This window comes from Populus alba, chromosome 14 (genome assembly GCF_005239225.2).
Source record: "Populus alba chromosome 14, ASM523922v2, whole genome shotgun sequence".
Lineage (NCBI taxonomy): Eukaryota > Viridiplantae > Streptophyta > Magnoliopsida > Malpighiales > Salicaceae > Populus > Populus alba.
The window spans coordinates 17,132,866-17,155,174 of NC_133297.1; the positions used below are offsets into that span (position 1 = coordinate 17,132,866).

At 32.0% G+C, this 22,309-nt stretch overlaps 2 protein-coding genes and 2 long non-coding RNA genes across 6 annotated transcripts; 3 read left to right on the forward strand and 1 right to left on the reverse strand.

Annotated features, from left to right (window-relative positions):
- Positions 1-883: 883 nt before the first annotated feature.
- Positions 884-1,783, forward strand: LOC118051726 (uncharacterized). Its single transcript, XR_012167958.1, has 2 exons — positions 884-982; positions 1,085-1,783. It is a non-coding gene; the product is annotated as an uncharacterized lncRNA (long non-coding RNA).
- Positions 1,784-11,411: 9,628 nt separating this feature from the next.
- Positions 11,412-12,553, forward strand: LOC118051725 (uncharacterized). The gene is made up of 2 exons (XR_012167781.1): positions 11,412-11,705; positions 11,807-12,553. It is a non-coding gene; the product is annotated as an uncharacterized lncRNA (long non-coding RNA).
- Positions 12,554-13,284: 731 nt separating this feature from the next.
- On the reverse strand, positions 13,285-17,605 carry LOC118051727 (protein FAR1-RELATED SEQUENCE 5). Of its 2 annotated transcripts, none has more exons than XM_035062439.2 (3): positions 17,448-17,605; positions 16,454-16,920; positions 13,285-13,577 (listed from the first exon to the last, which is right to left on the reverse strand). In XM_035062439.2, the coding sequence occupies exons 1-3, from the start codon at positions 17,461-17,463 to the stop codon at positions 13,395-13,397; spliced, it is 666 nt and encodes a 221-aa protein (XP_034918330.1). In that variant the 5' UTR covers positions 17,464-17,605; the 3' UTR covers positions 13,285-13,394. The 2 variants fall into 2 exon arrangements, with proteins under 2 accessions (XP_034918330.1, XP_073260334.1); XM_073404233.1 differs by lacking the exon at positions 13,285-13,577 and adding an exon at positions 14,345-15,736.
- A 1,496-nt stretch (positions 17,606-19,101) lies between these two features.
- LOC118051728 (protein FAR1-RELATED SEQUENCE 5) lies at positions 19,102-21,718 on the forward strand. 2 transcript variants are annotated; one of them, XM_073404296.1, is made up of 4 exons: positions 19,102-19,215; positions 19,356-19,774; positions 21,014-21,248; positions 21,461-21,718. In XM_073404296.1, coding segments are annotated over exons 1-3 (624 nt in total). In that variant the 5' UTR covers positions 19,102-19,214; the 3' UTR covers positions 21,218-21,248; positions 21,461-21,718. The 2 variants fall into 2 exon arrangements, with proteins under 2 accessions (XP_073260397.1, XP_034918331.1); XM_035062440.2 differs by having other exon boundaries at positions 21,014-21,231.
- The last annotated feature ends 591 nt before the right edge of the window (positions 21,719-22,309 follow it).

Below are 22,309 nucleotides of genomic sequence, written 5' to 3' on the forward strand. Positions count from 1 at the left end.
ATGTTAAAAGAAATAAGAATAAACAAACAAAGCCTCGTGACCGAACATGGGGTCTATAATGATCGTTAGTTCCATACATATTTGAATCTGGAATGATCCCAAGCCCTAGGGTGATGAGTCTAGCAACTTGAGAATCTATATATACTTGGACTCAACATGTAGCTGAACTCAAGGATATCAAGTTTTGATAACTAGTTAAGTTCATATGTATTTGAGCTTAACGTGTAGCTGAACCTAAGGATATTGGTCTAGCAACTTATCAAGCCTATATGTACTTGAGTTTAGTACGTAGCTGAACCTAAGAATGTTAGGTATGGAAACTCATCAGACCTACATGTACTTGAGCTTAGAGCATACATGAACTCAAGGATATTGAGTCTGACAACTCATTAGGTTTATATGTACTTAACCTCAACATGTAGCTGAACCCAAGGATATTGATTCTGACAACTTACTATGCTCATATGTACTTAGGTTCAGCACATAACTAAATTCAAGAATATTGAGTTTGGCATATCGCCAGACTTATATGTATTTAGACTTAGTATATATGTAGTTAAACTCAAGGATGCCGGATTTAAAAGCAAGCCAAACCCACATCATCATCTAGGAATAACATTCTAGGTAAAAGTGTGTGTGTATGTTGATCCATCACTTATTTAAACCATCGCACAAAGACTTTAGACCATGGAAATAATGAAAAACAAGATCAAATGAGCATCGTAAATTAGTATTTACGAATGCAATCACGTACGATTCTTATGAAAGATCAATTATTTGAAACACCAAAAGCGTTAGTGACTTGAGAATAAATTCCATTCTTTGTTAAGGCGTTGTTTATAGGCTAATAAGCATCCTCCTCCTCTTTTCACCTTTTCCTTTTTTCTTATGTTTTAAAGGCAAGGCCAGCAACTTTACCAAACCATAAATATGGTATTAGAAGATCAGCAGCATCAACATCTAAGCAGGTCATGGATCATGAGTATGTGATCTCTAGTTATCTCTTTTCTATACTTTGTTTTATCATAATTTAACTTGCAATTATGTATTTATGTTAATTGTTTTTCCTTGTTAATTTGATCAGGTCTGGAGAAAAAGAAGAAACACCAAACAAGAGGCTTGACCTCATAGAAATCTACCAAAAAGCACTGGACGACCTTGTCAATGTGAACTCTCTCTTCACAATAGCTGTGTTTGTGGGCTTATCCCTAGCACACCCCGGCGAGCACAGCCTCGAAGACCGCACTGAGTGTGACGCGGATCCAGACGTAGCCAAACGTCTTGTCGTGTTCGAAGTCATATCATTTGCATTCTTCCTCTTGTCCAGCCTTGTAGCCAAGACCCTGAAGGTCCATCTCAACGTATACCGCCAAAAAAACCCGAGGACGATTAAACTCAAGATTATTAGAGGCACCATGTTGTTACTGTCAGCATGGGGATCGATCTTTGGGTGTGTGTTCTTGACGATGTCAATGGTGGATGTGATTCAAATAAAGGTAGGGAAACTGTCCTGTGGGAGTGTTTACGCTTTCCGTGCTGCGGGATCGCTTATTGCTATAGTTCTACTGGCATTAGGCATTTATGTGCCCTTTATGATGCATGCTATATATTTCTCCATGACACATAGGGAGTGATGCATGCATGCATAACTAAGAGCAAATTTGGGCTGTACAACTATAATAGAATTAGAATTGAATCTAGGCTATTTGAATCCAATGTGCCTTTGTTTTTCTTTGTTCTATCATTTTTATTTTTATGAAGAAATTACAAATTAGTCACCCAATTATTAATTCTCAATGTAGATAAAGCTTTTTAGACTTGTATCGCAATGTGGGAATTGTTGTCAGGTAAAAAAGAAAGTTACATATTTTTGAAGTCTAATTCCTCTTGTTTCTAATGGGGATCTCGATGACAAAGTTAAAACTAAATGTCAATATTATATTAATGAAATAAGTAAGCTACATATATAATGTTAGCTAGAATGTCATCTAAACATCTTGTCTTGCTACAAGATGATAGAATATTCATATGTTAACACTCATGTTCTATTTATAATTGAAAATTATCTTTTTACTTAAAATAGTAATTTTTAGGTATTAGATATCGGATGTAGTTTTTATATTTGAAATAATATACATGGACTAAAAAAATATAGAAGATTGTGTTAAGAAGAAGTGGACCTACATGTTGATAATGGAGTAAGAGTTAATGCTCTAGCTAAAGGAACTTATTATTTAAATTTTCGACGTGGGATAATACTAGGGGTTGACTTTGATGAAATCTTCTCAATTGATAGATATGTTAAAATCCACAAGGACCCTGCTTGTTCTAGTTCTATACCATGATTATTAGATTTGGAAAAGAGAATTAATTGCATTGCTAAATAAGAATCTTCATAAAGATGTATATATGACATAATACAAAGTTTTTGAATCTAAAAAATTCTCCAATAAAGTATGAAAGCTACAAAAATTTATTTATAGACTTAAGCAAGATTTGAAGAGTTGGAATATTTGTTTTGATAAGATAATTAAATTGTTTTATCTCATTACGAATATGAAAGACACTTGTGTTTATAAAATGGTTAATGAAAGTAAAGTCATTTTCCTAGTATTATATGCAAATGACATATTATTGATAAACAAAAATGATATTCATTTACTCTAGTCAGTAAAGATTTGGTTGTCAAAAAAATTTTGCATGAAAAATAAGAGATAGAGAGTCTATATACTAGGAATGAAGATTTATAAATATAGATTTAAAAGGTTAATTGGATTATTTCAATCAATGTACATAGAATAAAAAAAAATAAAGTAGTTTAACATGGAAGAATATAAGGTTACTTACATATTTTACATTGGATATGTCTCTCTAAAAACATTTCCTAAAGATACAAATTAAGAGAGATAAGATGAAAATAATTCTATGAGTTTTGGCTATAAGATCCATCATTTATGCGATATTATATACAAGACTAGATGCATCTTATGTCTTAAGCATGGCGAGTAAAGACCAATTTAATCCAGGTAAGGGTCAATGAAAGATAGTTTAAAATAAAATAAGTGCTTAAGAAGAATTAAAAATGTCTTTCTAGTCCTATGGAGAAGATGAATTTGTGGTTCGGGGTCATTTGGATGCCAGCTTTTAACTAGATATTAATGATATCAAATCTTAATGAATATATGTTTTTACTATAAATAATTGTGTTGTTAGTTGGACGAGTTCCAAACAAAAGACCATAAGATTCTCAGCTGAAATTGAATACATATCCACATCTATGGTGGTAAAAGAGGATGTTTGGATTAAAACATTTATCACTAAATTAGATGTGGTTCTTAGCATTGTTGATTCAGAGATCATGTATTATGATAACAATGGAGCTTTTGCACAAGAAAATGAATCGAAGTCTCATCAATGATCCAAACATGTACTTACATGATTTTATTTGATTCAAGAAATCGTAGAAATAAAATATATAAAAATAGATATAATGATAAAATGAGTGCCTACAAAGGCACTGTCTTGGTAGAAGCATGGTTGTCATATAAAGCAAAAAAGCCTTAGATACATGAACTATTAGCTTTAGTGCAAGTGGAGATTATTACTGTATATATCATATAGTCAATTGGTTAGTTACATATGCCATTGAATTTATTCATGTAAAAAAATACATATTTATTATTATTAAAGATATTCTTTATCTTTAATATTCATTTATGCTTGATTAATGAATCTAGAGTATATATAAAGTTTTATGATAAAAAAATGATTTGCAAAAGAAATTATAAAGTGGTTAAAATTATAATATTTATATTGCATCAAAGTTTTATTTCTAAATATCCTTGATTGATTCTTTATTAAACTAGACATTAATTAGAGTTTTTGAGACATATATATATTTTGTTATGTTCCATATGAAAGAAAATAATTATTCTTATAAGTTAAGGTACATGAAATACCTAAAACTAATATGTAAATGCTTGTGTAATAATGTAAGAACCTCAAAAATAAAATAAAATAAATATTAAAAGTGATGTAAGATAATTAAAAGTTGGGCTCCAAAGACAAAAACTTTTTAGTATGGTTAGTTATTGAAATAGATTGAAACGGGATACCGGAGGAAACGAGAAACTTTTGAAATAAACTATAATGGCATTGTAGTAATTTTAGAGACTTTTCTCATGATATAAATAGCCTAATAGGTTCCTAATGAAGCTAAGTGCGGCTGACAACAACCAAAAGAGAAGGGGGAGAGGGATTTTCATGTTTTTCTTCAAATTTGTTCCACAAAACCTCATAAAAAACAACCAGATTAAGAGGTGAAGAGGAGAATTAAAAGATTTGGAGGGGTGTGTATACAAATTGGGAGGAATTAAACTTAAGAGAAAGAGAGGAATTTAGAGAAAACAAGGGAAAAGGAAAGGAGGGGAGAAAAACCAAGCAATTCTTACCTTTCTTTTCCACTTGAAAGTTTGATATTAAAAGGTAATGAGCTCTATCTTGGTTCAATTAATATATATAATTTATTTTTTTTTAATTTATGAGCATACTTGTATATTGAAGAAATTATGGATTTAAGGAATTCTTGCTTGAATTGTTTAAATTACAAATCATTAAAATTTGATAAAATGAGTCAACATTATTATAATCAATGAGTGATTTTAATAAAATGAGAAAAATGGATAATATGAATTAGTAAATTAATCACATGGAGAAATAAAAAGTCTCAGAACAAAATTTCTCAATACAGGGAAATTACTGAAAAATAAAAAACACACATAAACCTAGTGATAACCTGGATGTTTCGATCACAATAAGTCCTGATAAACTTTTTTTGGGTTGCAAACTAATGAGTTTAAATTAGTAATTAACTAACATAAATTCAATAATAAAATAAACTCCTAAATAATGTTTAATGCGTTAGAAAAAATTTAAATTAATAAATTATTTAAAATTAAATAAATAGAATAGAATAGAATAATACAAAAAAGTTTTCATGTTAAAATTCCTATATATAGCCTAGATCTCCGATTTTTGCATATTCTTGACAATTTGAGTCTTGATTTCAATCATGTCATTCTCTTCTAATTTCAAACATGTCATTCTCTTTTGTTTGGATGAATTATTGGACCTACAATAAATGGTTAGAAAGCTTCAGATATCTAGTTTCTATCTCAACTTTAATCGAAGAAAAATTTCACTTGTAGCTCTAGATATATCTTAAACGGTATACGAAGGTCTTGTTTGACATATTTGACAGCATTAGTTTACTAGTTTTAACCCTTTGAATTATTACCTTCCCTAACTTCATTTGACCTAAAAATTTACCACAATATATTTTTATGTATCTAATATTTTCATATAAAATTTCAGTTTTATTCAATATACAGTTTGAAAGACTTGTTTAATTTCGCAAAACTAGTTAGCAGACATTTTAAGGACTAGTTTGAACCTGATTTGGTTCATATCATAAATTTAGTAAACTCATAAAATTAGACCAAGTTTACCAATTTTGCACGAGTTAAATTTGATTTTACTGGTTTTGAGTTTTTGATCCAATTTATGACTGGTAAAATCATAAGATTTAAAGATTTAACTCGTGATTTTAACAACCATGATCCTGACTATACATCGTCTTATTCAATGATAACAAATAAAAATGTATTAGACATAACATGAATTATATAATGTTATTTAAGTGACTGTGACATTGTTATTGGATAGTATTGATTATAAAATCTTTTCCCAAGGTAAAGTGATTTTCAAATCTTATTTAAAGAATCAATTACTATATTCTTAAAAATAAATATATTTTGATAGAGCATGCACACTTCATCCTTAAACGTCTAAATCATAATATTTTTTATGAATGGATAATAAATTATACTAAAGCACTGGTCACCCTTATCGCATCCTTTCAAATAAAAAGTTACATTTACTATGTATTTTTTCTAAATTCATTCTAGACCTATTTACTGTATAAATCTATTTCAAAGATTATTTTTTTTTTATGGTATTCATTTTAATAGGGAGGTTGAAAATTCATTGAGCAATTTTATGTTAATCCCTAAAAAAAAGATTTCATTAAGTTTTGACCTTAAAGAAATTTAGACATTAATTCCTAAAAATAAGAGATTTCATCAATTTTAGAATTTAAAAAAAAATGATGTTAATCCCTAAAAATAGAAAATTTCATCGGTTTAGGGATTTTAACAAGAATAAGAGATTTCATTGATTTTAGAATTTTGTTGTTAATCCCTAAAAATAGAAGATTTTATCAATTTGAAAATTTTAACAAAATCCTTAACATTAATCCCTAGAAATAAGAGATTCATCAATTTGAAAATTTATGAAAAATCTTAATTAGAATCCTTGAAAATAGCAGATTTCATCAATTAGGAATTTGAATGAAAATTTTGACTCTAAATCCCTAAAAATAAAAGATTTTATTAATTAAAATAGCTTTGATTTCTTTCAAAAACAAAGTTATTTTTTATAACAATTAAGATTAACCTAAAAACAGTAAATCTGAATGAAGCTAATAATTTAATTAACAAACTAAACCCTAGAAAAAAGGACTTTAAGCCTCATATTATTCATTCATTCCTTAAAGAATTAAAAAACATGGCTTAGTCCATAATTTTTCATATTTATTATAATCAAGAAGATGTAACATAAACCCTAATGAACTAAATATAAAAAAGCATGCACCAACTAAATTAAAGCACTAAATAGCCTTAAATAAATGAATTTTAGATTTTAAACAAACATTTGTCTTGAAGTTAAACATGGCATCAATAGAATAAGAAACTTAGATTATAAGAACCCTAAACAACAAGCATACCTCTTAATTAAAACATGGATTGAAAACCTAAAGGGTTGATTTTTCTAGGATCAAAGGGTATTCCCACACCAAATCATGCCACTCAACTTTTCATATCTAAGCATTATACATGGAAACAAAAAACTTACCCTAGAATATTTTCATGGATTTCACAATCTAAACAAACACAAATTTCAATTTTAGTAGGTGTTAACTTCTAACACTTAAAATCAAATATCATTCCCATATAACAAACAACTCAAAGAGAGTAATTGGCTCGACATGAATCCTTTTTCGTTGATCTTTGTATCAATAATAACAAGAAATGACTTTGATTATGACCTTTTAATGACCAAACTTGATTTTATTTAGCAAACAAACCAAAAATCAAATTTCTAACTATTTTTTCCATAGAGTTCATAACAATCATGGCCAAAGATGCTCCATACCTTATGATAATCCATTCCTAACACTTGAATCTAGAATGTTATTTGCATATATTAACATAAAAAAAAATTGATAAAAAAAACATCAAACTTTTGTAACCACATGATTAGTACTTAAAAGTGCATTTTTATCAAGATTTTATATCATTATTTTGCACTTGAAATATAAATAACTCCTTAATTATAGGAGGAAGAAGAAGCTTACTTAAGAAAGAGATGATTGTTGATTGTCTAGTGGTGGTGCTTTCAGGGCTGTTGATGGCTCATTGTGATAGCTGGAGGGGGACAGAGGTTACTAGTTAGGCAGCTGAAAAAGATGGTGTAAAGGCTAGTTTTTTTACTCCCTTTCCACCCAATTTTCTCCTTCTCTACTACACAAAATTCATCCTTATTTATAGGGGATGAAAGAGGGGTATAAAGTGTTTATATGGCATGAATCTTAGCCCTTGATTCAAACAAGAAGTATCTCAATTGTTGGCCAAAAGTCCCCATCATAGGTTGTGAAGGTTGGTCGGTCACCCTTTTTAGGTCAACTTTGCAATGGGTTCAAGACTTTCAAGGGATAGCTCTTTTTTTTTTTTTTTTTTAAGTTCGGGTGCAATAACAAATCATTAGGGTGGCATCTTATTTTTCTTGTATAATGAAGGTATAAGAAAAAAGGAGGGCCTAATATGTGGCATTAGAGCTACCATTTTTATTGTTGAAGATTGAAGATAATAAACAGTACTAGATGACAAGTCATCTAACATTATTATTTATTTATTTATTTTAATTTTATTAACCAAAATGATGTTGTTTTGGTCAAAACAATATCAAAACACTTTATTTCATTTAAATGAAACTATACTATTTCGGGGGTTTTGACCGAAATAAGGTTATTAACCTGTTTTTAATTTTAGCCCCTAATATTTTAAATTATTTAATTAAGTTCTCAATTGAATCTTGATTTTAAGAATCAATTTAATTTCACCGCTATCAAGTTTTAAAATGATCCCCTAAACTCAATGCCTTTTTCAACTTGATCCGTGGTCTTGGATATTTTTAATTTTTTCTAATTGACCTTTAAAATTTTACTTTATTCAATTTCACACATGTTTTTAATTGAATTTGGCTCCTAAATTCACATGTTTTTTGCAAAAAGGTCTTTGTTTCTAATTGTTTTTCAATTTGACCCTTAATTGACTTTAAAACTTTGATTTCTTGCAATTTTGTATCTGATTTCACCCAATTAGGTTTGGAAAAATTAAGCTTCCAAACTTAATTTTTCATCAATTAAGTCCTTAATAAGATTAATTTGACCCATTAAAAGTCCAATTAAAAGTCTAATTTGAATCTTTTAATTTAACCAAAATTAAATCTCAAACTTAATTAAACCTTTAATTGGGCCTATGATTAAATTAAATTAGCCTATTAAAAGTTTAATTAAGTTCTTAGGCTTAATTTTTATGTAGATTAGTCCAATGATCATTTAATTTGACTTTAAATCTACATTGTGTTTTTAGTCTTTGGTACAATAGAGTAGAATTAGGTTTTCAATTTTGTCCAAAACTCCAGCTTGGTTCCTCCATACGTTTGAAACCCTTCTCATCCATTTTTTTTTCAAGTTGCCAGTCTTTTATTCATTTCTTATTATTTTTTTTTTCTATTTTGAAAGGAAAGGATAATTTTAAGGGAACCCAAAATCGGGTTATGTCAGTCATCATCCCATATAAATCCTACCATTTTCTTTGAAAACTCTTCTATAATTTTAGTGCAACTAGAATACTAAAATATTTGACAAATCTTCTATAAAAACTAGCTAAACCATGACAACTTGTTACATTACTTACCGTCTTAAATATACAAAATTCTTGAATAACCTTGATCTTTGCCTTATCCATCTCAATCCCTTAGGCACTAACAACATAACCTAGGAACAGAATCCCTTTCATGCAAAAATCATACTTTTTAGATAAGTATATAATCTTTCTTTTCTAAATATTTCAAGAACATGTCTTAAATTATTAATATGTTCATTTAATCATTTGATACAAACCAAGATACCATCAAAATAGGCAACAATAAATTTTTTGATGAAAGATCTCAACACATAATTCATTAACCTTATAAATATACTAAGGGCATTGGTCAAACCAAAAGGCATTACTAACAATTCATACAATACATATTTAGTTTTGAATGTTGTCTTTCATTTATCTCTTTCTTTCATTTTATTTTAATGATAATCACTTTTCAAATCAATTTTGGAAAATATAAAAGAACCATACAACTTATCAAGCATATCATCTAATCTAGGGATAAGATATTTATACTTTATTGTAATGTTGTATATGGTTCTACAATCAATGCACATACACCAAATATTATTCTTTTTAGGCATAAGTAACATTGGAACTGCACAAAGACACATACTTTCTCGAATATACCCTTTCACCATCAACTCTTCCATTTGCCCTTAATAACCAAAGTTGAGCTAGCAAGATTAGTACAACTACCATTATCAGTTGATTATCAGTTGAGTTAGGTTTGTTAACTCGGGTGTTTTTTGTCTTTTTTTTTGTTGAATTATTTTCAATTTGATCTTTTAATATCAGGTTGATTGGGAAATAGGCATCATAATTTATTTTGGTTTGCGTTTTATGAGTTTATCTCAGTCTCATGAGCTAGGTCGTGAGTTTGATCAATTGATTCAAATGGTTTTTTTTGTTTTTTTTTAAGTCCATCCTTCAACATTAGGTTGATCTGGGAATTGAATTTCATGATTTGTTTCGATTTGTTTTCTATGTAGTTATTTTGGTCTCATGACCCAAGTTTGATAGGTTAACCCGGGTTGAGTTAGCTCATTTGTTTAGTTGATATTTGTTTTCAATTTCACCATTCATTAAGAATTGAGTTTAATCTATTTTATTTTATTTTATTTATAAGGTTATCGAAGTCTCATGATATGAGTATCAGATTGACAAGTTAACCCAAGTTGATTCAATTCAATCTAATTTATTGTCTTTTCAATATTTTAAAAAACATCTCGTTTTAATTTTTTAGTTAAGCTATATTTTTACTCGTTGTTCGAGTTATATTTGGACATGTCAAATCAAACAAGTCATATCAAGTCAATCCTCGTATAATTAAAAAAAAAAACATCTACTAAAAAAACACATTAACAACACCCTCAAGTCAAGTTTTAAAAAATTAAATAAAACTAAAAACATTTTTTCATCCATCATGTACCTTTGTTGGCAAACTTAATTGTGACATTTTAAGATAGAAAAGGGTTTATTTTTTTTATGATGAATGAAATTTTCATTAAAATATAAAAAACTACAATATGGAAAAAACATATTCGAAAAATATACCTTTACTTTTAATAATAATTAAGATTTATTAATTTTCTTCTTTTTCACAAGTGCAATATTGTGCATAATTTAGAAATTATTACATTCAAATGATTATTTAATGAATTATAAAATTCTATGTCACTAGCCTAATGAAATAAATGGGAAAAATAGATCTAATAAATTCTTATAACATACTAGTCAATTTCCCACGTTCGGCTACAAGTTGCTTGGAAAAACAATTGAGCCCCAAATATAAATATGCAGGCAATACTAATTTATTTTTCTAAAATCATGAAAACTTTTAATTGTAAATTAAAATTTTAATTTGCATGTTTTTATAAAATAAGTAAAATAAATAAGTTAATGTATGTTTAAAAGAGTTGTTAATATTAAACAAAAATTAAATTAAAAAATCAAGAGATAGATACAAAATAAAATATTTAATATTGCTTAGCTTTTGAAAATTAAATGAAAATAAAATTTTTTTTAATAAAAATAATAATTTAAAATAAAAAAAAATTTATATACGTTAATGTATGTTTAAAAGAGTCATTAATATTAAACAAAAACTAAATTAAAAAATCAAGAGAGGATACAAAATAAAATATTTAATATTGAGTAGCTTTTGAAAATTATATGAAAATAAATTTATTTTTTAATAAAAATAACAATTTAATTTCTATTAAAAAAATAATTTTTTAAGTACGATAGCAGTTTTTTTTATTAATATTATTTTAACAAAAACAATATAGCTCTTTCTTTTTATCATGGGATCACCTTTGCATATGGTAGACGAGTCATCAATTACTTTTGCTTTCGGAATTTGCATCGTAGCTCCCACCTAACCATACACTTTAATGATCTGAACAGTACTGATGTTCCACATGTGGTTAGAATCAATAATTGAAGTTGATGCTTCTTTCTTAATTGAAAATATCTTCTCAGCACAGTGCTTTTCACAGGTCCAACGAAGGAGAATTAGAAGTCCCTTTCTAACCTGCAAGTGTAAACTGCAATATAGCCTCGCCTGGTTCAAGTTCTTTACCCAACACAGACAGAGAGAGCTGCAGCAGAAGAAGTAGAGAATCTGATCATGAGCGGGTAAAATATTAGCTGTTTCGTGTCTTCACTCAGTGTTTTTGTCGGGACTGATCAGATTTACCTGCGTGTTTTGATTGGTTTTGTTGTCCTTTCAGGAGCAGGAGGAGGAGGGCCAAGCAAAACGGCTGAATATGGAGGAAAGGATTCTGGAGAAACTAGACCAGCTAATTGGTGTGGCCAAAAAAGCTGAAGTTAACGATAAAGAAATCTTCAAGAAGGCGCTCGATGACCTCGTTAATGTCAACTCACTCTTCACGATAGCTGTGTTCGTGGGTTATTCCGTGGCTTCTCGCAACCAGTATAGCCTTGAAAATCGACGAGAATGTGACGCCGGTCCAGAGGTGGCGAAGAGACTTGTTGTCTTTGAAGTTATATCCTTTGCTTGCTTCCTCTTATCTAGCCTGATAGCCAAATCACTCAAGGTTTTTCTCAATCTTTTTCGCCCTCATAAATTCGAAGGACACAGGTTTTTTGGATGGGCTCGGGGCGTTGCCTTCTTATCCTCAGTGATAGCGTCAACTACTGGGATTGTGCTCTTGACACTTTCAATGGCCGATGTTGTACAGATTAAGGTGGGGAAGCTGTCCTGTGGGAGCTATTATACTGTCACTGCAGTGGCTACGCTCTCTGTGATTGTGTTTATTGGGGTGCTTATTTATTTGCCATCGATGTTGTTCACTATATTTTATATCATGTTCCGGATCCCAAATCAGGGTAGCTCAAATGATAAGGGATCTCAGAGTTTGGTTAAAGAATTTCAAGTGTAAAAAAAAAAAAAAAAAATTGCTGTCCTGTATTTTTAATCTCGAAGCGCAACCAAAACCTGTAAAAGGGTGGTGTTTACTTTACTCGTCTCGTAGATATTTGGAGCAAGACTGATTTAATCATTTTAACTTTCCGATACAATTTCACTTGTCCATGAGGCTTCCCTTGTGGCAGCGTGCTGTCCTCTTCCACGCAGTTAGAAAACATCACCTTGGAAAACTAGTTACCCTACGCATTAAGGTTTTCGAGGAACACCTCTAGATTAAAAGTTTTCAGGAGTTCAAAGTTCAAGTCCTCCCAAATGCTTGAATTCGTGATGCAAAAATAGGGGCAGCTATTAACTTTCAATTGCCATACAGGAACTTCTGTATATTGCCATGTTTCCTTTTATCCAACCATAGGAAAATCGGATACAATTGTCTGCTTAGGAAAAGACTTTTAAGAGTCGAGAAATTAGCAGCTTAGAGGCTTGTGTATTTCTGAAAAACAGGCTAAGACTGAAAGTTCAAACAACAGAACAATGGTTTCCTAAATCCTGTTGGGAGACGGAAGAATTGTATGAACTACATGTGGCATGGTTTAAAGAGATGAGACTGTCAAGGACTTGTTTTGGCGTGGAGAGATTGTATCAGATTCTTCTTCTGGAGATCTCTTGGCAAGAATAGTAAACAAAGAATCTAAGCTATTTTCAGAATTTCTGAGTTCAAACCTGACTCTGCTCCATAGATGTGTCTCAAATGATAAGAAATGGTGGGATATAGGTCTCATGGTGAGAAAAAGAAGAAAAGGCCAGACTGATATGAAGTAAAGGACATTTCAGCTGAAACTACAGATTCAGACTACATTTTGGAGAAAAGGTATCAGCATCTCAAAGAAATTGTATAGAGACAAGCCAACTAGATTATCAAACATGACCAACAGAAGCTACCTCCTTGATTCGATTTCTTTTACACTTTGAACTATGTCATCAATGTTTCTTGATAAGTGATTGGAATGCTCCTCCATATCTCTCAGAACCATATCAAGCTGTTCTTGATAAGCTGCAGATCGCTTTCGCTCTCGTTGTAGCTCAGCAGTCAATTCTCGAATCTTTACATCTTTCTCATCCTACAGAATACATAAGAAATAACTGCATGGTAAATAGAAAATACTAACAAGATTATTGTAGAAATGGTTGAAGCCTCTATCTTCACCTCTCACGAGACTGAAAATGCATGTTACATTGGCATCGAAAATTAAAGGTATAGAGATCTAAACAAAATAAGCACATCATCATCTTCGAGGTTGAGGTTGAGGTTGGACATTGAAAGAGAATTCTGTATATAGCCCATCTAGGAGCTGAAGTTTTCATATCAGATTCCAAAAACTCTATAGATTTCCTATTTTAGGGCACAGCAAAGCAATAAGGATGGACTTGAGATTCGTTTATACATGTTTGTTACTAAGGCCCAAAATCAATCTAATGTCATTTATTAGCTTATAGAGTGAACCGGAGCAAATCTTTCATAACAATATAAGAAGCACAATAATATCCTGAGAACTACTTAATGCAATTTTATACATAATAAACTCCCAAAGCCCAAAGGATTCCCAACTTCTTGGCTATATGAGGAATTAGCCTCAATGCAGCATTTTACAAATACATGTATCCCTGAGTTGAAGTTTCACTCTTTTGGTGCTATCTGGAAATTGTTCATGACTCTGAAATCGCTTGATTCAGTCAGAGAATGAACTGCACGCTTCAGATTTGAGATGATAACCATCTCAAAGAAAAAAAATTGTTCACTCAAGTCAAAATTTAATGACTTCACTCACATTTCACATCCCATAATCTCACACAAATGAAACTCAGGCATGGCTGGTGGGACTGCCTAACAGAATCTTCCATTTCGAATAAAGTAAGATTGCTTTACAAAGTCTTTCATCCAAAAGTTCACAAAATCTTACATTTAAAGTAAGAAGGCCTATAAATTTGTTATTTGAAAAAAAGGTAATGGCACATAGCACTGCTAGTCATTGGAAAGCAGAAAAAGGCTAGAACAAAAATGACCTGAACAAAGACCACCAACTTCCACAAAATGACAAAAGTGTCCTCTAACTGTTGATAGTGGTAAAAAAGAGAACCAGAAGGCCAACAGTTTTGGTCATTATACAAGTAGCGCCTTCCTCTAATGTCATAAATTGCTCATAATTTAACAGCTCTATTTTTTGAAGTAGATGCTTTTTTCAATTAAAAAAAAAGAAAAAAGAACATCTTTCTTATTAACAGTCACTTGCAGAAACCCATCCTTTATTTTTTGCTGGAACGGACCTATATTTTGGACAGAACAGGGAACTTCCAGATAGCACTGAGTCAACTAGTAATCATGATTACAAAAGGTTTTGAGCTTGTTCAGTTAAGCAAACGTTAGTCTTCACAGACATAAACATAGATAACCATTGACCAGTATTGCACCCCATCCAAAACAAAAGAAACAGCCTGGATATCACAGGCTGGTGTCTTCACGCGAAGAAGGAAGCAAAAGATTGATATCTCTATCATCAAAGATGCAGCACAGAACAGCACTGTGTGCACAAAGACAGGTTCGCGCCATGGTGCTACCCATGCAGCACCATGTGTTGGAATGACAGGAGAACACCTTGATTAGGTTCTCATGGCAAGGAGTCGGGGAATATGCACAACCAAAAAAAAAGGTGCTTACTTTACACTTTGCAGCTTGCTGCTTTCACAATAACCTTCACCTTCCAAACCACCCTTAGTGAACAAGCAAAGCACGTGGTGGTATCAACTCATTTTGTCTTGATTACCTGTTATCAAAGTCTCACCTGACAAGTTATAGCACTCGACAACATCAATTTGAAGTTTGAAGATTCCTGTGGTTGGAAGACAATTCTACTAACTGTAGTGAGTAATAAAATGTAGATTTGCCTCAAAAAGACATGTAGGAATCTCAGGAAACCCTTCCTGAATGTGGTTTGTCTCTCTACCACTCAACGAGGTTATCATGCAATCCAAATAAGAAATGGACATTGTGCTTCAGGAAGTAAGATGGATTGCCTTTGTTCCCTCTGACCAGGCTTACTTTTTGTCCTCCAGTTGCTGGCTCACTTTTGTAGGCCATCCAGTCTATAATACTTAATAACTGACTTGGACGCTCCAAATTTTGGGATTGACATAAACAAGATTATCTTCATTCGGTGGTTTATGGATTATCTCAACTAGCAGGAACAAGGCATGACTTATTGCAAGGGCACGAAAAACTAATCTGAATAAAACCCATCTCCATTGCAAGAAGACTTGTTTTAGAATTTTTGTACAACCCTTCCCGAAGTCAAGTAGCTTCTGGAAAAGATATAAGCTGTATTCTAAATAGAGCATAGTTTATTGTATGTCTTGTGCTTAACAGCTCCATAGACTTGAGGAAAAGTAATGATAATCTCATCTTGCAGTAATCCAACTTACAAAAACTAATATTGCAAGAAGGAACACTAGAGCACTTGTTATCTAGTGTAGGCAGGCAACATGTTCTGACAAGCTTGATGCTTTGTAAGAGGTAAAATGATTGATCATGAACTTCAACAATAGACCAGGAAAACAATAAAAACTGACAAATACTTTGAAGCAAGGAAAGATATAGTAATGATCCACGTAGCAAGCAACTATTTAAACTGTCACAACAGTTGAGCTTTACTTTGTCCATGACACTCCGAGGAAAAGCCTCAAATGGATCTAAAGCTAGTAAGCTACCCATCAGCTTATGAGATGATTGAAACTTATAACCAATTCAACATTTGAGCACAATAACTGACAACGGAATCTACTGATAGATCAACATAATGAACATCAATGCTAGTGAATAACCCAGAAATTACAGCTAGGTGACTAACAAGTGGAAACATGGTAAATAGAGATATAAATAGGCAGTTAATACTTTTTTCTTAAAAGTAAAAGAAACGGGAGACTTTTCTATTGCTGCACTCACCGGTGTTTGAGATAAAAGCACAGTCCGCCGACCATTAGCGGGTGTAGGTACCAAGGGATGATTGTGCTCCTTTACAAATCTTGTTACAACCCATTTTCCTGCTTTCTCTTTCTTCACAACTATCATTGCCTTACACCCTTCTCTTGTGACTGCTCGAGGTTTCCTGTTTTCACTTCTTCTAGGTCTTAACTTACGAAATCCTTCTTTATTGCAAACAAGTCGACGCCAAACAACCTTCCCATCACGCATTGATCGTCGAAATGCATCGACGCGCATGATAAATCCCACATGCGTCGCATATGCATCATAGAACACCTTGGCAGCCTCTTCAGACTCAAACTCCATGCCTACACATGGTTCCATATCAGAACTTGCATCACTAATTGCCAACTCTTTACCATTAGAACTCTCCACAATTTGATCCATGTCTCCATCTTCACTCATAGAAGCAGAAGCGTTTTCATCCACTGTAGACAACACCATACAGACTTGATTAGTTCAGTTGCAACAATGCAAAACAAAAACATTGACTATGCAAGAAGAAAACCCTTTTATCGAGGCTTTTTCTTGATAACAGTGCACTGCTCATTGCAGAATTTGATCCAAGAAACCCACTTGTGTCCCATCATGTTATTTCAGTCCAAATGCTCGAAATTATATAGTTTAAGTAATTTTATGACGCCCATTTTCTTGTACAGCTACTAAGAGAACTGGTTTTTTCAAACATTAATTCCCAAAACATACAAATCAAAAGAAATAGAAGGTTTCTAGGTTTTGTACTTTACATACATCAAATAGGAGATGTAAGCATAAAATGGCACCCAACCTAAAAAAACCTTTTTTGTGTTAATGATTGAAGCTTCAACATCACCATATTGAACACACCAAATATACAGAATCAACAATAACAAACGAAGGGTAAAAACTAGAAGAAGAAGAAGAATGGGAACGTGTAAATAATAAATTAATTCAAGAATTATGAAAGAAAACTCACGTTGTGATTGAGACATAATCCAAGTTCAATGCTTGCTGTATGGAATGGAATGGGAATAGAGATAGCAGGGGAGTGCGGTGCTTTCCCCTGGTTGGTTGGGTTTGAGAGTCTCAAGACCAGAGACACAGGGTTGCTTTCTTTTCGCTTCTTTTTTTATTGGGTGGTTTCTCTACAGTTGTTTTTTTTTTTTTTACTTTTTTTTTATTATTATTAACTATAAGCTCATTTGTTTATGCTTTTTAAAAGTGATTTTAAAAAGATTTAAATTTTTAAATTTGTGTCTTAATAATGTTTTAGACATTAACAAGAAATTGCTGCCGTCTTCTTAGACAGGGTACAGTCAACCACTTTACAGGGAACAACTTGAACATCTCTTTCTCACGTTTACAGATAATGCTATCAGCTCTTTGTTGCAGGATCGCTAACTTTGAACCCTTATGCATTGCTGGATGGATCAACACTTTTGCGAAGAAATATGGGCAACCCGCTGCATATGCACTCTTTTTTTTTTCTTTTTTTTTTTTTTTGTATCATAATTTGTAGGCTTTGTTTGGCTTAGCAATTGTGATATCTCATGCTAACTTTTGCTCTTTTTCTTAGAAGCTGTCTAAGATCTAAGTGCATAAATTATGAGCTCTTTTAGATTGCTTTGTCACACTAAATACATTTTTTTTTTTTTGCAGTAATTCTTGTTAAATACTTTTTATGCAATAATTTCTTGGCCAACTACCTAGACAAAACTTTATTTACACAATGAAATTTGACTCACAAGTAACTTACCTAGTTTTTAGAAGAACTTGTTTGAAAGTGCAGTTGCGGTTATTTTTTAAAATGTTTTTTACTTGAAAATAAATCAAAATAATTTTTTTTTTATTTTTAAAAAATTATTTTTAATACCAGTATATTAAAATAATCTGAAAATACTAAAACAATATTAATTAAAATTAAAATTTTTTAAAATACTTTTTAAATATAAAAATAAACATAGCCTTAATGGATAGGAGTAATTATTTCTGTCATGGAAGGATTTTTTGTGTCTAGGAATGGTAAGAGTACTTCTCCATGAAGGTGAACATGGGAGGTATGTTTTCAATTGAGAACGGAAATGAAGAAGTCGAATATAATTATAAACATTAATATATATTGCTTTTTTATATTTTATATTTATTTATTTCTTACAAAATTGAATTTTTAAAATAAATCTATTGTTGAATTTATATTTTTATCTTATATATATTTAACTATATATGAGAAATATGTAAAATTCAAGATTTATATGGATTTAATATTTATCTTTTAATTAGATATTAACTATCAAATGTTATATATATATATAAGAAAAAATAGACTAACTTTTTTTTATTTCGATTTATTTAAAAAGAGATCATTCCATGATAAAATTAATTTACTCACATTAAACTTACAAGAGCACTTTATCCCATAAAAACAAAAAAGAAAGAAAGGAAAAGTAGATAATAACAAGAATATGTATTTATAAAACTCATTAACTAATACTAATTTACTCGTATATTTTTTTTCTTTTCTTCTTCTAAAATAAGATTAGTAAAAGTGTGAATCCCTCGTAACGCTTTTTTTTATATATATATTTTAATTTTATATACCCTAAAATCAATATAAACCTATTTTAATTCTACAATTATTAACTATCATGATCTCTTAGTTTGACCTTATTTTCAACATTAATTGGATATATCAAATATTCTATTTGATGCCTCCACTCCTCGTCCATCCTCTCTTTCGATTCTCAGTAAGTTCTTCTCTCCTTTTCCCTCTGCTCAACTCCGCAGTTTCGATTACATTAATTTTTTGAACAGCATGGTTTTTTTTTAATTGAGGTAATTAGAACAGGAAAGAATTAATGATGGTATGTTTTAATGACTGTATCAGTGGATTTGGACAAGGGTGTCGTTGACACTTCTACTTGTCGTGTCGAAGAAGAAGAAACTGTTGGAGATGGAATTGCAGAACCGGATGTTGGTATGGAATTTGAATCTGAAGATGCTGCCAGGAGATTCTACACAGAGTATGCCAGACGGGTAGGATTTGTTGTGCGTGTTATGCAACGTCGACGTTCGGGGATTGATGGAAGAACTCTTGCTCGTCGTCTTGGATGTAACAAACAGGGTTTTTCTCCTAATCACAGGACTGATGTTGGCCCGGACAAGAAGCCTAGGCCCAGTGCACGAGATGGCTGCAAAGCTACAATCTTGGTTAAAATGGAAAAGTCTGGAAAATGGGTGGTTACTAGATTTGAAAAGGATCATAATCATCCTTTAGTTGTCACCACCTCTGGATTCAGTTCATCAGTTAGTATCTCTACTCTCAACCCCTTGCTTCTTTGTTTGTTCATAGAATTAGAATCTATTCAACAATCATTTTCATCAGCCGGCCTAGGTTTTTTTTTTAAATCTTTCTGGGGAAATATATTTTGTGTATTCCTCTTTCTCTCTCGGTGCCAAATGCCAATGCATGATTACTTGGTGTCATTACCTTTTGTTATACGTGTTTAGAACAGGTTTAGTTGTTTCCCCAATTCTTAGGTGGGTGAAGCAGCCTAAAGTTTTCCACTAATGTTGCCTTTCTGAAACTACAATCGCCAGTATTAGTGGTATGTATATTCTGCAGTATAAACTTGAGATGGGTTTCGCTGTGCTGACATCTTTTGTTTTTCTCTCGCATATGAATTTAGCTCCTCCTCAAAATGTTAAAGTGGGAGGGCATTTATGTGGCTTATATGTATGATGATGATTAGCCTGGTCAAATAGGCGTTTCCTGATTTGCATTTATCTAGCTTTCTCAATGCTTAAAGAAACCGGACAACTACATGCATGTGTAAAAAGACTGTTTATTTGTGAATCAATCAAGTGCTATTTCAAAGATTGCAATAGTTCTTGAAAAGAGAAGGGTAGCTTTTTTTTCAACACTTTCAACCGGTGTATGTGGCCTTAGGCTTACCATCATCTCAGCAAGCATGACAGGGTGTTCTACTTATGGTCCTTGCTCGGATATGCATGACACTATGTCATCATATCATCTCAGCAAGCATGACAGGGTGTTCTACTTATGGTCCTTGCTCGGATATGCATGACACTATGTCATCATATCACATTTTACTCTTAACCCTGCCATTCACTACATCTAAACCTCTTGTTTGCTGTTCTTACATCACGTTAATTACCAGTCACGTTGTTGAATGTGGCTCTTAATTGGACTACATCTATTACCTTTCTTGGGCGTTTCCACAGCTGTATGCATTTATTGTATGCTCTGTGTCTTAATTGAATTAAATAATTGCATCAGGATATACAGCTTGCAGAGTTTTGACCATTTTTTCTATATGAGTACGTTATTTGCTGGCATGTCTCCAATCGGCATCCATATTTGCAATATGGGTGGACGGACAGTCCAGTGAACCTTTTTTTCTGGTGGCTCCTTGAGTTAGGCAGAATCAGCGGGCACAAAACATCTATGCAATCTAGCTTCACATATTTACTGTGATTTGATTTAGTTACCTAAGCAATGTGTTTGCTTTTTTGAGCATGTAGGGTGACAAGGATAAGAAAATTGAAGAGCTTACTCAAGAGTTAGAGCATCAGGAGCAATTATGTGAAACTTATCGTGAAAAATTACTCAGTTTTATGAACAACGTTGTGGAGGAAGCAGAAGAACTGGCTTCAAAAATTCAAGTTATTGTGGACAGTGTCAGGAAAGTTGAATGGGAAGTGCAAAAGTTTTCCCGCCATGGATAGCCTTGGCATTTAACGTAAGTATTTACTTTTGGTAATGAAAGCCTTTGATCGTTCTTGGTGTCTTATAATCATTTTATTTTGCTCAAGATGTTTTAGGATTCGATTTGGGAACATTATTCATTAAATGCAAAGTAAAATACATGTTTTCTATGGTCCTGAAGTCTAAAAACATATTTTTTTACCTGTTTATACGGTCAGATAATGTACTACTTTCTGATATATACTTGCTGCAATGCATCTCAGGTTCACGAACACAGGAACTATCTGCCCATACACCGCAGACAAACACGTCAGGCATATGTTAATGAGCTTGCAACTCAACTAACATCCATTCCCCTCTCTTCCAAGAGGTCTCAGGTTTTGGTCTCTCTTTCGCAACCAGTGAGGCTAACACAGGCCAACTGCAATTTCAGATGAAACGGCATGCCACTCAAGTTTTGTTTATCATTGTCTATGTTTCTTTCCTTTATTCATAATGTTCAGGAACAAGTTTGCTTCTTCCTTTCCGTCCATAAAAGGGCATCGGTCAAAGCTGGACGTTCATCTAATGAGCTGCGAATATGCTTTGGATGAATGACAGGGAAAAAAAATATATATATATATTTTGGCATTGTCTTGGGACTCCACAAGAACTGAAAACCCTTTAGAAGCATAAAAGTAAGCAATTTACGAAATTGAAGTTGGAATATTGTAAAGGCACTGTCTTGCTTGCATTAATTTTTCTTGTTGTGATGGTTCCAGATTGCAAGTTGGTTGGATGATATTCTTCACTGTCAAGTAACAGGAAAAATTAATTTGAGGTAATGGAAGTGATATCGAAATATTTCCTTTTCTTTTTGGATGGGGTGGGCCAAGGCAAGTGAAATTAAAACTGAAGGTGATAGCTGGCCCAATAAGCCGGGCCCAGTAAATAATAAAGAAAAAAAAAACAAATGGAAACACTCTTCAGTCGGGTTGTTAGTAAAAACATTTTACTATTTATGCTGGTCATAGTTATAAGAGGTTTAATGAATGCCCAACGTGGATTTGCCAGTATATTCATGAATAAGCAGGTTACTCTAGTTTTATTTTTAAAAGAAAAAACTCAAATGG

Coding starts and splice junctions, on each gene's coding strand:
- LOC118051727 (XM_035062439.2), bottom strand. Junction 13,578..16,453: donor TGCTTTTATCTCAAACACCG/GTGAGTGCAGCA, acceptor TGTATTCTGTAG/GATGAGAAAGATGTAAAGAT.
- LOC118051728 (XM_073404296.1), top strand. Junction 19,775..21,013: donor CCTCTGGATTCAGTTCATCA/GTTAGTATCTCT, acceptor TTGAGCATGTAG/GGTGACAAGGATAAGAAAAT.